The 15,245-nt window shown below is 37.9% G+C and overlaps 1 protein-coding gene and 1 pseudogene across 2 annotated transcripts in view; both read left to right on the plus strand.

The window, feature by feature from the left end:
• EEIG2 (EEIG family member 2) overlaps positions 1-10,603 on the plus strand; it is a gene marked incomplete at both ends in the record, with an annotated part of 48,387 nt that extends 37,784 nt beyond the window's left edge. The window contains 6 exons of the mRNA XM_084243362.1: positions 2,360-2,463; positions 6,699-6,794; positions 6,930-7,119; positions 7,226-7,353; positions 8,104-8,173; positions 10,561-10,603. Coding sequence (XP_084099488.1) covers positions 2,360-2,463; positions 6,699-6,794; positions 6,930-7,119; positions 7,226-7,353; positions 8,104-8,173; positions 10,561-10,603 — 631 coding nt within the window. The remainder of the gene's footprint in view (positions 1-2,359; positions 2,464-6,698; positions 6,795-6,929; positions 7,120-7,225; positions 7,354-8,103; positions 8,174-10,560) is intronic.
• Positions 595-1,207, plus strand: LOC311177775 (dnaJ homolog subfamily B member 6-like; annotated as a pseudogene). The gene has a single exon. The product of its transcript is annotated as a dnaJ homolog subfamily B member 6-like (transcript).
• Positions 10,604-15,245: the final 4,642 nt, after the last annotated feature.

Genomic DNA, 15,245 nt, shown 5'->3' on the forward strand with positions numbered 1-15,245 from the left:
AAATCCAAGTGAAGGATGTGTTTCCAAAAAGGAGCGCATAATCGACTGCCATACAGCACTGAAATAGGTCACAGGAGAAAAGGACTGAGAACTGACCTTGAATTTTGCAGTACACAGAGACCATTGATGACATTGACAAGCCCCATAGAAGAATGATCTTAGACTAAAGCCTTACTGGGGTATATTAAAGAGAGTTTTGAGTAAAAAAAGAGACATGAACAGAAGCAATTCTTACGAGGAATTTTGTTGAAAAAAGGAACCGGAAAAAATAGAAACACAAAGAGGATATGAGGTCAAGGGCCTGTTCTTGTTTGTTTTTTTTTTTTTTTTAAAGAATAAAGATAGTAGAGTATATATGTACACTGAGATGGGTGGTGCAATTAGAGAGAGAGAAATGTGGTACAGAAGAGAAAAGGGACAATCGCTAGAACAGTGTGCTTGGATTGTCAAGAGAGGGAATGCAGGGAATATGGGCACAGATGCGGATATGTGAGAAGTGAAAGCATTCATTAGTTATTTTTGGTGGCTCTGAGAGGTGGAACTTGTCCCAACAATCAGTTAAAGCATGGTGGATTGCTGTGATGTTCTGGGACACATGCCTCAGCTGAGGACATTAAAAGGCATATTGGAAATAGGCGCTGAAGTGGCATCTAGATTAAAATCCTGAGAATAAAGAAGTAGAGAGAAAATCCAAACTAGTAGCTGAGGCTTATGTGGTGTTATCAGATGGGGGAGGGGGTGGAAAAGGACATCTGTGACAAATATGGTGAAGAAGGATTAAATGGTAGAGTTGGAGACAGTAGTCATTTCCACAGTCCATTTGAGTTTGGCTTCACATTCTGTAACCCAGATGATGTCTTGGAGGTGGGGGGGGTGACGCATGGAAGCAAGAACGGAGCCACAGGGTCACTTTCCTGGATTTCCATCTTTTGGAGGGGGATTTTCTTCTTTTGATACAGGGTTTACTTTCTTTAGTACACTAGGTCATGGAGGCCTCACTTCATTCTCTTCCACATCATATGGTGGTAGTGGCATGAGTATCCTCAAATCTATATCAACTTCTATTAAGGTAGTTAATCACAGAAAAACCAAAACAAAGAAAATTGTCAAGAATAGTCAAGAAAGAGTAGAAGCTGAAGAAGAGGGCCAGTTAAAGCCCTTAGCGATAAGTGGTACCGAGCAGCAGCTACACTTGGATAACAAGTAATTGAGTGCACATGTTCAACACAGCATGTGATGTCATTGGGCATGGAAGGAGCAGGCCCCTAACTGCTTTTCATTGAAAGCCAGGTAAGTCTTCCCCAAGGTTATGATACTGAGCTAGTTTAAAGGATGAATAGGAAATCACTAAGCAGAGAAGGTGGGTAGAGACACTCCAGGAAGAGAAAACAACTTACACAAGTCTATGGCATTGTTACAGGGCATGGAATAGTTACAAAATACTAAGTAGGTGTTATCATTTTAGGAGGTCATTTTTCCCATATTTTTAGCTTTACTATGAAATTAAAGTAAAAAAATTCCATCTCTCTCATTCCAGTATTGAGCTACATTAAACAATTTCCAGTAAGGGTTATAAAAATAACTTCAGCACAAAAGGGGTAATAGAATAAAAACCAGAACATGATATGCACTCAGTGATTATTTATGAAACACAACTAGTTGAGACTGAGACAGGAAACTGCCAAGGCCCAGCTAAAATTATGGATTCTAAATCTCCTTAATATCAGTTCACATGAGGGATGAATTTTCTCCATATGCCTAAGTCTCCCAGTGTTCTTTTAATAATTTTTACTGAGGTAACATTTCATTATAAGTTTCAGGTGTCATCCTTATAAATCATATACTTTATGAATCTCATAAATCATATGTATACTATATCAAATTCACCTCCCAAAGTACAATTCTATCCTTCAACATATAATTGCCCCCTCAACCTTGATTCCCAGTTTTCCCCCCTTCCCTTCTGTTACCTACTCATTTGATCTTACAGTCTAAAAAGCTTATTTTTGTTTTATTTAGGTTATTCATTTGTTTGGTTTCTTTGTATATGACATACGATTTAACATAAGTGAAATCATACAGTGTTTGTGTCTCACTGCACTGAGCATAGTGCCTTCCAGGCCCATCCATGTTGCAGCAAATTCAGTTCTTTTCATAATAAGTGTTTCATCTTACAGACGTTTTCAGGATACATGTATGTTATTTGTTGATTTTTATTACTTTCATCCTCAAAGAGGTAACGTACTAAGGCACCTTCCTAAGGCTAGGTACCCACTACATAGCCAGTCCTTAACAACATTTCAGACTTTCAAAATCACTCCTAAATCAAGCTCTGATTCTTAGAAATGTCTATTTACAGACCTCCTTCTACATCAATGTCTATACCAATTGCTGGTGAATCTGAATCTCTGGAAGAAGACAGAAAAGGTGGAGAGACTCTGAAAATCCATCTTGGAATAGCAGGTATGGATCTGTAGCTTGCTGGTTTTGCAGTTTGTGAAAAACAGTACTACTTGATGTCCTAATACATTCCCAAAGTTCCTCCCAGATTGAAAATTCCATAAGTCTATGACTTCAAATGAGCCAGAAGTTTCAATTACACAGTTTTTGGTCAATCCATTGCTTCACTTTGTCTGAAGGGTTATGCTCTGCCGATGAAATGCAGCAGTGACACACCCCCACCATTGTACACCTCTGCTCCCCAGACTTATCTATTCCACACACCAGCACTTTCCGCCCATTGCCTCCTCGGGTGTTACTTCTCTTCCATGGATCACTTCCCACTCTCAGTGGTTTTCCAACATTACTGTACAACAGAATCACCTGGTGAGCTTGTTAAATTGTGGATTCCTGGCACCGCAGGCTGGTTTTCATTTGGCTTGGGCTTAAAAATTACTTTGCTGAATTTCCCAGATGACGCTGCTGCTGCTGGGCCCGAGCCATACCTTGAGGCCTGCTCCCCAAGCAAACTGTCAGTGGTAGTCAGAATCTGCTGCAGGAGTTCAAAGCAGGCAGGGGAAAATGCCAAGTTGACTAGAGGAAAAAGACTTCCTTTTTTCTCCCGGGTTATTGATCAGGATTATTATATGAAAGAATGAAAAGAAAGCTGAAGTTACATAACATTTTCTTTTAGATACAACTTTTTAGAGATTCAAAGAAGTTACCCCAAAATATCCTGATTTAGGGTCTATGACCCCTTTGTGTCCTGTCAACCTTCACATTAGCTCCTCTCTCCAGTATTTCAATAGTCTGAATTCTTTCTCATTTTGAAAAGAAGTAAAAGCAAAGTAAAAGCAAAAACTCACTCGCCCTGATATCCCTCCGTCTCCTACTGCTGTGGACTTGAGCTTTTCTTCCCCTTTGCTCTTTCTCACTCTTTTTATAGCCAACCTTCTAGAAAGATCGTGCTGCCTGGGTTTTCCTTAGCACTTGCACCCTGGCTTGCTGTTGATGGTGTCTCCATAAAATGATCATCAGATCCTGTGGGCATTTTTGCTTCTCTCATCTGTCTTGCCATTTATTCTTTTTTGCAGCTTTCTCTTCCCTTGGCTTCCAGCTCTGACATTTTCTCTCCTGGCTTATTTGTGGCTGCTGCTTCTTACACCTTCCTCTTAAATATTTACGTTCTACAGAGTTGGTTCCTTTTTCTCACTCTTCCTAGGCAATGTCGCCTATACCATTGGACTTAACGGTCACATAAATATAACTGTGATCATGTAAATGTGAGCTAAATACTTTCAATTAACAAGTTTGTGTTGACTCCAGAGCTCCTTCCTCAACAGCAGGTACATATTTCCAAATGCTTTCTGGAAAGGTCAGCTTTATGCTGCTTATTGTACTGAAGTTCATCTGTTTATCTTTCTCTTCAGCTGGACTGAAAGTTCTTCACAGTGGTGTTTTCGTTTTTTTTTTTTTTTTTTTTTTTTAAAGATTTATTTATTTATTTATTCAAGCACTGGGCACAGTCAGAAGCGCGGGAGGGTGAGAGAATTCACCAGAGGCAGAGCGGGGAGCAGAGCAGGCAGAAGGACCGAAGTACACTGCTGAGGGAAGAGAGCGGGCGGCAGGAGAGGTCTGCGCGCCATGCGGGACCCTCCTCCGGTGGCCGGGGAGCAGCTGGGGATCGAACCAGCATTGCAGAGGCTGCGGGCAGCTTTGCAACCCAGCGCTCAACCCGCTGCGCCACCGGGGAGGCCCACAGTGGTGTTTTCTTTGTCTTTGTATCCCCCAGCGTGAGGCCAGGGACACAGAAATTCAGTGAATGACACATCCTTGCATGTCTCACATTCCGCATCTTCCATCCAAGCCTTCCTAGTCTCCATCCTATATTTTCTGTTACCCCGACACAGTTCTGTTTATGCAATGAATTCTATCATTTGTGCCTGTTATTATGCATCTCATTCTCAGCTTGATTATTAGGGAAACCTTTACTCCTTCAACCTCTGTTCAACCTGTTGCCAAAGTGATCTTCCCAAACTGTAATGTGGTCATGTTGTGTGAAGCCACTGAGTTATTTCCTTCTTCAGACTCATTGGAAAAGTTCCTTCACTCACAGGCATCTGCTCATCTCTCTTTTCCCTTCAGTCATGTACACCACTACCCTGCATGCCATCTTTACCAAACTACTTACTTTTCTACCAACAGGAATGCTTTTTCTTATGCTTTCCCTGTCTCATCTAGCTGAGGAATTCCTGTGTTGAAACCTGGCGTTATCCTCTGCTGTGAGGTCCTTCCCCTATTAGCATGTGGTGTTAGCTGCATTTGTCCCTTGGAGCTCTTGTTTCATTTTGGTTGGTATGTTTCCTTACTTGCCATATTGAATTAGAACTGCTTCTTCTCTAAATGCTGAGCATATAATTTTTCATACTTGTTTTTGCACCCCTTGTACCTTGTATCTTATTATTTTTTAAGATTTATTTATTTAAGCATACAAGAATTGGAGTACAAGCCAGAGGTGTGGGGGGTGAGAAGATTCACCAGAGACAGAGTGGGGAACAAAACAGGCAGACTGACTGAAATACACTGCTGAGGGGAGCAGTGGGTGAGTCAGGAGAGGTCTGCTGCATCATTTCGGTAGCTCCCTGGCGGAGGATCAAACTCGTGCTACAGTGGCTGAGGAGAGCTTCATAGGTTGCGTCTTAACCCCTTGCGCCACTAGGGAGGCCCACCCCTTGTATCTTTAACAGTATTGCACATCTGACTTGGTAAGAGCTTAATAAATATTCATTGAATGAATAAATTTTGAAAACTAATAGAGAGGTGGAAGAATTAAGGTTTGAGACAATCTTAGGAGTAAAGGTTATTCCTATGTAATTCTTGATGTGAATCAACTCTGTGAGCCCAAATTTTATTATAATTGATCTTCGGATTTAGAACCACTGTCATCCTTTTTTTGCCCTACAAACCCTTCCCTGTGCAAAGCAGCAGTGGCATTTCTTCTGCCCATCTGCGACTGTGCAAGTGCCTTTCTTTTTCTTTCTCATTTTCCTAGTAAACCCACCCTTTAAAAATGTAAAAAAAAGAAAAATAGAACCATTATAAATATAATATAAAAACATATATAATAAATAAGGCATATAATAAAGCAGGACTGGAGGTGCTGGTTAGATCTGTACATTGCATCCTGCCCAGAAGTGAGAAACCTTTGCAGAAGGGACATGTCACGCCAGTAACTTACTTGCTTGGCATTATTTTTTGTCCAACTGCATTCAATATCATTTAAGGAACTGCTGCTATAATTGCTGTATTACTCAATTGGTTTCCTTTTGCCTCTAAGTGAAAAATAGTTCTAGTTTTCGAATATTTCACGCCAATGAAAATGGTCACAGTTCTGCATTCTTTTGGAAGAAGTCTGGTTCTAGAAATACATAATGGGTATATTCTGGAGTGTGCACATTATCAGGGAACTGCTAGAAATGGCTTTGACATTGCTGCTTCTGTACTTTACTTTGAAACTGAATACTATAATCAGTTTCTTAAGAACTTTTATTCTCCATGCTGCATTCCATGCTGTTGATTTAAACTGCAAACAATTGCCCAAATTATAGCCTAGCACTAGCAACACCAGTGTTAAATAACAAAATGCTCTTTAGTTTATTGTTGTGATGGAATTTTGAGAGCAAAACTTCTTCAAAAATCACATAAAAACTTGGCAGTTTTGTGAGAATTTATAGGAATACATTTGATATATTTTTATTAGAGAAATACTGAACGTAGGGGCCTCCCTTGTGGCACAAGGGGTTAAGCACCGCACTATGAAGCAATCCGCAGCCTTTGCAGCACAAGTTCAATCCCTGGCCAGGGAGCAACCCACATGGCGCAGCAGACCTCTCCTCTCTCGCCCGCTGCTCCCCTCAGCAGCATATTTCAGTCAGTCTGCCTGTTCTGTTCCCCACTCTGTCTCTGGTGAATCCTCTCACCCCACACATCTCTGGCTTGTACCCCAGCTCTTGTATGCATAAATAAATAAATATTTAAAAAATACTGAACCTAAACTCTGAAATAATTTTAAGATGGAATACTGTTAAATTTTATGAAAAATACTGTAGTTCTTCAGTAACCTATTGTATTTCTTGCATTCTAGTTGTTTACATTTTGCTGATTTAAAGGAATCTTTTTGTTCTCCAGATTAGAATAGAATACAAAGTAGCCATTCACTGTCAGCAGCAATAGTAACATCATGTTATGACTTATTGCAGATCTTTCAGCAAAGAGTGCCTCTGTTCCAGATGAACTTGGTGCCTGTGGACATTCTAGAACACCAAGCTATGCAAGCCAGCAGTCAAAAGTATCAGGTAGAGGTTAAAAGTGAAGTTGAATTCCTGAGACTTTTATTGCCCTAAATGGCCTCAAGGCTGCTATTGGAGATGAATGTTTGATTGCAGTGTATCTGATCTGAGTGTTATATCCAAAGTGATTTTTTTTGACAGGTTATAGCTCATGCCACTCTCGGTCATCCAGTTTCTCTGAGTTCTGCCACAGGAGAAATACTTCAGTGGGAAGTACGTCAACAGGCGTTGAAAGTATTCTAGAGCCATGTGATGAAACTGAGCAAAAAATAGCTGAACCAAATCTTGATACAGCTGATAAAGAAGATACAGCTCTGGAAACACTCAACAAGTATCTATCCTTTTGTTCTCAGTTTCAACTGAAAAAAAGAAAAGAAACAACTGCTATGTTTTCATAATGTAACAAAAAGGAGAAAATGTTTTTAATTCTTTTCAAGATGTCCTGTGAAACAAGATTCCGTAGAATCTCAGCTGAAACGAGTTGATGACACCAGGGTGGATGCAGATGATATTGTGGAGAAAATACTACAAAGTCAAGACTTCAGCCTAGATTCCAGTGCAGAAGGTTTGTAGATGGCCTTTAAATATACACAGATTTGCACAATCTAGGTTTGTGCGACCCACATGGTCAGCAGTATAAGAGGGAGGACATCATGATATTGATGGTTGCATGTTTGTAACATAAGTTTCTGGTCTTGAAGTTGGAAGATAACTTTGTTGCTCATTTATTTCTAAGAATGGATACTAAATTAATGACAGAATAAGATTTATAAGAGAACAGTTTTAAAAAAGCTTTCATTGCCTTTAACTATGCTTCCTTGTCTACCATGCTTACAGGCTTAGTAAGCGCTTCAAGTCACTATTGTAATTTGGAGGGTTGAGTGGTAACCTGGAAATGATAGTAAATAACGAATACTTCATTCCCTACTCAGCATTTTCACTGAAACTGAAAATTTACATGCCACCAATGTCAAAGGTGTAATTATTCATGCTGGTGTGAATAGAGAGCAGTTAACAATGGACTTGGTTTTATTATGTAGCTGGTGGTAAAGAGAAATAATTAAACCTTGTGGAAATTTAGAGGAAGAGCTATCTTTATTCAGTTTTAAGAAAATAGCTTTATGAAAGTTCATGAGAAATAGCTATTAGGATGTCTTCTAAATTGCCTGTTTTAAAACTTGTATGTAGCTTTTTAAAAGTTTTTTCTTTCTTTAATAAAACAAATGTTAAATATGAAATTTACTACAATATGCATATTATTTGACAGTAAACTAATAATTTTGTGTATAACAAATATTTTAAAAATGCATTGCAGAAGAAGGACTGAGATTATTTGTGGGTCCTGGTGGAAGTACAACCTTTGGCAGTCATCATCTTCCAAATAGGTATGTAGTCCCCAGAGTCCCCTACTAAAATAATAGACTGAGTTTTTATGATGAGTTTTTATGATGAGTAAAAGGTAAAGGCTACAATGTTTGCATTAGACTGAGGCTCGAAAACACAAACATTAGTTCCTTGAGAAGAACTACATCTCTTAGGATAACTCTTAGTTTTCCTCATTCTAAGTATGTTTGAAATTATATTTTGTAAGCTTATATGTTGATTTCCTTAGATATATTTTTACAGTGTATTAGATACTAGTAGAGCACTGGGAAATCTGTAATATAAAAAGGACATTTAAAAAAGAATTCTTAGCCTGATATTTTAGAAAGAGCAAAGCAAAATTACATTTCTGTCATTGCTCTTACCTGTTATGAGCAGTTTACACAGCTACTCAGTAACACCTTTCTTGTACTCTCCACTTCACCACCCCATTAGAATCTCACATATGTATTAAGAAAAGTTCAGAAAACAAGACATCACTTTAGCAGTTATTTAAATTCAGATACAGAAAAGGCACTACCAAACTAAACCATTCTGATTGCTGGCACTGCAGCAAATGATAGTGAGCACACGCTAAGGACACAGTAGAAATTCTGATCACCCCATTGCTTCCCCACAGCCTGATCCCCACCCTTTTGTGTGCTCCCCTGATGCTCAGTGTTCCCATGTAGTATTTGTGTGGAGTTCTAGCAGAACCACAGAGTAAGACAGAACTACAGGGATATGGAGCCCCGTTGGTCCAAGATAGTTACTGTATTCATTAATGCTCAGAACCAGAAGAATTTTTAATTCATTTCTTCAACTAGTACTCAATGTCCTGTGTCTAGAACACTGCAGGGCAGTTTGTTTCTGTTCTTACTAATCTTTGAAATGTCCAGTGATAACTCCTGCAAAGGACATGGGTATTTGTGATAACTTTAGCAACAATACGCTTCCTCCATATAATATCTCCCCTCCTAGTCACTCAAGAAAAGTCACAGAAAGGGTAGAATGATCCTCATCCCAAAATAAATACATTGCCATCATTTTTGATATTGCTTATTTGTATAGACTTTCAGAAATCATTTAATATCCTCCCAAACCAAGAAATAGTAGAGGGAACATGTATGTACATTATTTTACACCACAAGGCTATGATACTGGGTGCATCAATAATAATAAAAAACTTTCTGTTAGTAAGTCTATTACTTAATTTAAGTATCACTTAAGTGCTTTATTTACAAAGATTGTAAATTTTAAGTCTTTCAGTAGTAGAGGTCAGGTAGCATATTAGGGCAAAGGCTAAACTGCTATAAAAAAAAAAAGAGACCCAAAAATACAATGATGGGGCTAAAAGGACAGTTTCACCCCCAGACGGTGATTCATTGACCCAAGTACTTCCATTTTGTCCTTCACTGTCCTCCATACCTGTGTTGTCAACGTTGGATCCAAGGCAGTCAATTTCCCTTTAAGATAGCCAGGCAGAAATTGATACATCTCCATGCATATTCCCTGGGGGAAAAATTTAGCACATGGATTCACCTATAAAGGATAAGAAGTGGGATCTCTAGGCCAGTCAGCCTGTACCCACCTTAAACTCTGAAGAAGGAAACAGTAGATTTGGGGGATCGACCAGCAGTCTGCCAAAGCAAGCTAATGAAGAAATAAACCCTTCTTCAAGATCATTGTCCCTTTAGATTTACTTACATAGATAATTTACAAGAATGGCTGCATAAATGATATTTGAATATTGGCTAAAAGAATTCTCACGCTTTCTAAGAAGGTACATTAAAACACTGGCCTACTGGGCCTCCCGAGTGCCGCAGTGTTTGAGCACTGGGTTGCGAAGCTGCCCGCAGCCTCTGCAGCACCGGTTTGATCCCCGGCTGCCAGGCGAGGGTCCTACATGGCACACAGATCTCTCCTGCTGCCCGTTGCTCCCATCAGCAGTGTACTTCGTCAGTCTGCCTGTTCTGTTCCCCGCTCTGGCTCTGGTGAATTCTCTCACCCTCCCGTGCTTCTGACTGTACCCAGTGCTTGTATGAATGAATAAAATAAATCTTTAAAAAAAAAACAAACACTGGACTGCTAATGTAACTAAAAACTATTAGCTCTGAGCTGCCAGAATCAATATATGCTCTTTGATTATTTTAGTGTTTATATATAAAAATGTTTGCCTCAGTGTCTTAATAGAATTTGGAAACATTCCTGGGTTATTCTAAGGATATGTGTGCGAAGGTCAGGGACTAGATTAATCCTGTATATGAATTACAAATATTGCAAGGTCTGTCATCTACAGACCTTGCAGAAATTAATTAGTAGAAAATGCCTAATGTACTATCTCTTTGGGGACAAGGTTAACTAAACACTACAGCTCAAAATGTTGAAGGTTTTTGCCCTGCTATTTTAGGGTGGGGCCTGGAGCTTATGAACAAGTCGTGATCAAACGCTAAGACATCCTGCTGATGCACTGAGGCTTCCCTGGGGCTTCAGCTGTGGGCAGTTGAGCTGTCAAGGCACCTTATTCAGGCACTTAGGAGAAAATGATCCTGTTTTTAAAATTGAAGTTTGTTCATCTATCAAGAAAGGCAACACCGAGTCTTCTCTGCAGCCCCCAACTGTCCTCTCCCATGCATCCTGGCAGTCTCAAGGGGTGTGGCACGTGCGCCAGTGGCATACAACTCCTGGGTCACTGCACAAGATCGGGAAAACCTGTTGTTCTTTCCAGACATCCTGATGAGGAAAACAGCGCTATACATCTGAATACAGCTTCATTGTCAAAATGTGATAGAGGTGCTCAACAGATTTGGGCTCTGATTATTTTATGTTCAAGAGACAATAAGTGAATATAACTAAAACCTTATAAATTCTGTAAAGATGGTTATTATTCCTATTAAAAAAATCTTCCATATTATACTATCTGCAGTATTGTACTAAGTTTATTATTAACTCTTTGATGCAATAATTGATATAAAGTGTGGTTGTTCATGCTTTGGGGAAATGTTATACTGCAATTTAAACATGTAAAATGCTTGATAATTCCGAATATATCAGTCATAAATTGAATAGCAAGTATAGTTTAAGTCTGAGCTTTGTGAATGGGTATAATGTCATTATTATGCAGTAGTATTGTCCCATGTGGTTAATATTGAATGAACTGCAGAACTCCCACTGGCACTATATAGGAGATGCAAATAAGTTTAATATTCAGTATGTCAGGCTACCATAAGGCACCCTAACAAAGTTCATTCTTTGAACTGAATAATATCTGCTGGTTTCAGGAATCAAAATTTAGAATAACAGGAGAAAAATTGTGATGTAACCAGGAACAGAGCTGCCTTCCCTCTGTAAGACCAGACTTACTGAAACTGAAAATTATTCCAAGGAGGAGGTGGATGAAAGACAAGGGACAGTTACTTGTCATTACCAACATGGATTCTGTGGTTTTCTATTTTAGCCTCCATGATCAGATACTGTGTTTTCTTCATTGCTATAGAGAAGTTAATTGTTTCAAGGGAAGAATACAATATAACATACATAAGGATATCTGATCTGGATCCAGTTTAACAACACGGAAGATAAATCTTAGTATTTTTTTGCTCTTACATGACAGTTATCACATGAAAAGTTGTGTTTCCTTGGATTCACTCAGTTATGAAGAAAAATTGTAAAATCTGGAATAATTCCCCATCCTTATTTTTAAAACCATGTCCAGAAAATGTTATATGGTAGAAAAGAATTCCTTGGTTATGGTTTTTTCGTGTTATTAGCAAAATAAGGGAAGAAATATATTATTTTAAGAAAGTATTTTAGTATTCAAATTTAGAGATTAGGCAAAATTTGAATGGTTCATGTTAGGTGGTTTTTCTTTTTAATATTTCAAATATGGCTTTTCGAAATTAAGCCAATACTACTTTTACAAATAGATTGAGATTTAAAGAGATGACTAAGTCCCATTTTAGAATATTTTGAATGTAGAGAGAGAGGGTTACCTGAGTCATCAGCTATACTTCCTGATGTTTTCAGACTGGTTTTGAACAGAAAAAAACAAAATGACCTGAACATTTCAGTCTAACCAAGGAAAATGTTGCCCTAAATGGTAGACTTGCCCTCTATGAGTAAACAAGTGAACTTGTTTTCAATAGAGATATGAACATATTCTTCAGAGATATTTATTGTGATGTCTTAAAAACATATTTTTCTATTTTCAAGATATTGTTTCTAGACTATTTTTTATTGGCACTTATGCAAAAAAAAATTTGTGGTTTTTTTTTTTTTAATGATACTACTAACTAGATTGCAAGTGAGGTGGTTATGTGAAAGGTGCTGTTTTCAGGGCCCGGCCCCTGTCTTTGCTGGCTTTAACCCAAAACCTTTACATAAGAATGGCTTTGAGTATTTAAAATGATACCAAATTATTTTTAAAAAATAAGATATGGACAGATTTTGAAAAGAATAAAAATTATGCCTTTATAATTTCAGCAATCAGCAAAACAACTTGATTTGTGTAGTGATTATAACACAGTGACATTGATCAGGGAGGAAAAAGTGGAAGTCTAGATTCAATTTATTCTTCTGTGTTCTTCTAGCGTACTTTGCAGTCATATTTCACTACAATCCTTCCAAAGTACTTGTTAAAGGTGGCCTAAGTGTCCTGACTTGTTACCAGTTTTCCTTTCCTCAGAGATTGTACTGTTACTACCTTAACTGTGAGACTGTGAAAAATGCTTATTAAAAATACCAAATCCACTTTGGCTCTGTTTTAAGTTTAAAAAACTGAATTTGAAAAACTAAATGTTAACAGGTGGATTTTTAAATACTGAAGTCAAATTTCAAATCACCCTGTCTTGGAGAATTTGCAGGTATATAACTTTTTCTAATTCTGTCTTAGAGAAAATCGGTGGTATTTTAAAGTTATATATTTGTGAACTAATAAAAAGTCCTAAATAGCTTGTTTGAGGGAAATATTGGGGCCTTTGGGGAGCCCACTTCCTCTGACTTGAGCTGGTGACTGAGACCAGAAAGGATATGAAAGGTAGTAAAGACAGATGAGGCCCAAAACCATCTTTGATGGTTGACTCATGTGTGGTTTGCAGTGGTGTTGAAGGCTTTTATATACAAACAACTAATGTGCATTAGTTCTTACAATCTGAAAAAAATCCCTTGATCATGAAGTCCACCATCCCATTCCAGCAAAATACTATTAGAATGACAATATACAAACTAGATTCTTCATTCTGTGATTTGTTTTTTTTTTGCATGAAAACAGTGAGCCACAGAATTCCACCCACTTGTTGCTAGAAGGAAAATCTCCAGGTAGCCTCTGGTCAAAACACATTCAAATTCAGTAGAATTGAGTTTTAAGAAATTAAAACATCCAGAAATAATTTGAGATTTCCATGCTAAGTGGGTCACATTGAAAGCTCAAGTTGACTGTTATTAAGTATTCCATCCAAGTACTCTGAAGTGTTAGGCTTCAGTAAATAACGCTTCTGGTATAATAATGCTCTGAAGATACTGGGGTCATTGACAATGCTGCCTTTTATTTTAATAGTCTTTAACTGAGGCGGTTCAGAAATTATACTTGGTCAGTTCTCTCAGATGGTAGGTCATGTGACTACAGTCAAGCTCTATCTAGTTTAAATTGTGTTATGCCACTACTTGTATGTTGACTGAGGTACTGTGCATAATTTTAATAGCTGAGATGTTAAAGAATATGAAATACTCTAAAAATATAAAGGATGAAGTATGCCTATATTAATCCTGTTTTAAGACTGTCCTGGAAATAAAGACCTTAGGATTACCTTATATATGTGATTTTTCATAAGGTAATAGATATACAATATATTTTAAATGGTAATATAGGTCATGTGACAAAGCTGGGAAAAAATCTTTAATTTACTCAGATAGCATACTCTGCCATTATAAATATGTTCATCTTATATATAAAACAAAAGTATCTTGCTGACCAAATCCCATGCAGAGAAAGACAGGATATATATTCAATTTCCTTTTGTTTTGGAGAAATACATCTTATTTGGGGGATCACCCTCCTCTTGTGTTTTTATTTGATCCTCTGGAAGTTGATATAATTGTGGATAATTATGTAAATGTTTATCAAAAAATGTTACTGAAGTGATTCCGTTAGTATTCTGTTCTAATACTTGGGAATGACCTTCATATTATTTATATATTTGTTTTACCTATACAACTATAAGTGTGGGAAACATCCTTTTTTTTAACAAAAACTAATTTTTTATTATAAAGTATTTGCAATAATGTAAAAGTGAATCTTACATGTGTTCAATAAAATCATATCCTAAAATTTAGAGTGTCAGAAATCTGTCAGATTCTTGCCAGGGTAAGAAAAAAGAAGTGAAAAAGGACCAGAGTAATTCCTCGGAGGGTTCCCTTTTCTTCACTACCAGGTAGTTGAGCACATTGGAAAGCCTCCAGTGAAAGCCGTTTCTTTGAACTCTGAGCTTTGCCTGGGCTTTGAGTAAGATAAACCTCGTCTGAATTCTCACTCCCCTCTGAACTTGTGTAATCTGTGATGGAGACTACACTAACTCTTTGAGTTGTGATGAAGAATGCATAAGTACTCCGTGGTTTTCAAATCAGAATTTGCCTCTTCTGTAGCATCTACGTACTTATCTGAATTCTTGTGAATATCTACATACATATCTGAATTCTTGTGAATTCAGATTCATTGAAGATACATATATTGAAGATGGTTGAAAGTGTCACTAATCAAGTTTAAAAGCATCACATACATAGTATTAACTGTCCCCTTACATGACTGAACACCCTTATACAGACTGTTCTTCCCTGTGACTAGAATCCTCAGAGAGGAAAAACAATGTCAGCACATTTCCCTCTGCTGAAATTCAATTTATTACTGCAATTTAAAGTTTAAAAACCATGGTTCATTATGAATTCAAACCCAGATCCCTGTCTAGATTATCGTGGCTTTCCTGGAAGGTTATATGAGTTAAAGCACCCTGCTGGCTGTCACAAATGGGATGGTGTTTGGACACTGAGGAAACCTTCAAACCTCCCCAGTACACAGGTTCATACAGGATCACCCAGGATAAC

The sequence above is a fragment of the Talpa europaea genome, assembly GCF_964194135.1.
Source record: "Talpa europaea genome assembly, chromosome: 9".
Classification (NCBI taxonomy): domain Eukaryota; kingdom Metazoa; phylum Chordata; class Mammalia; order Eulipotyphla; family Talpidae; genus Talpa; species Talpa europaea.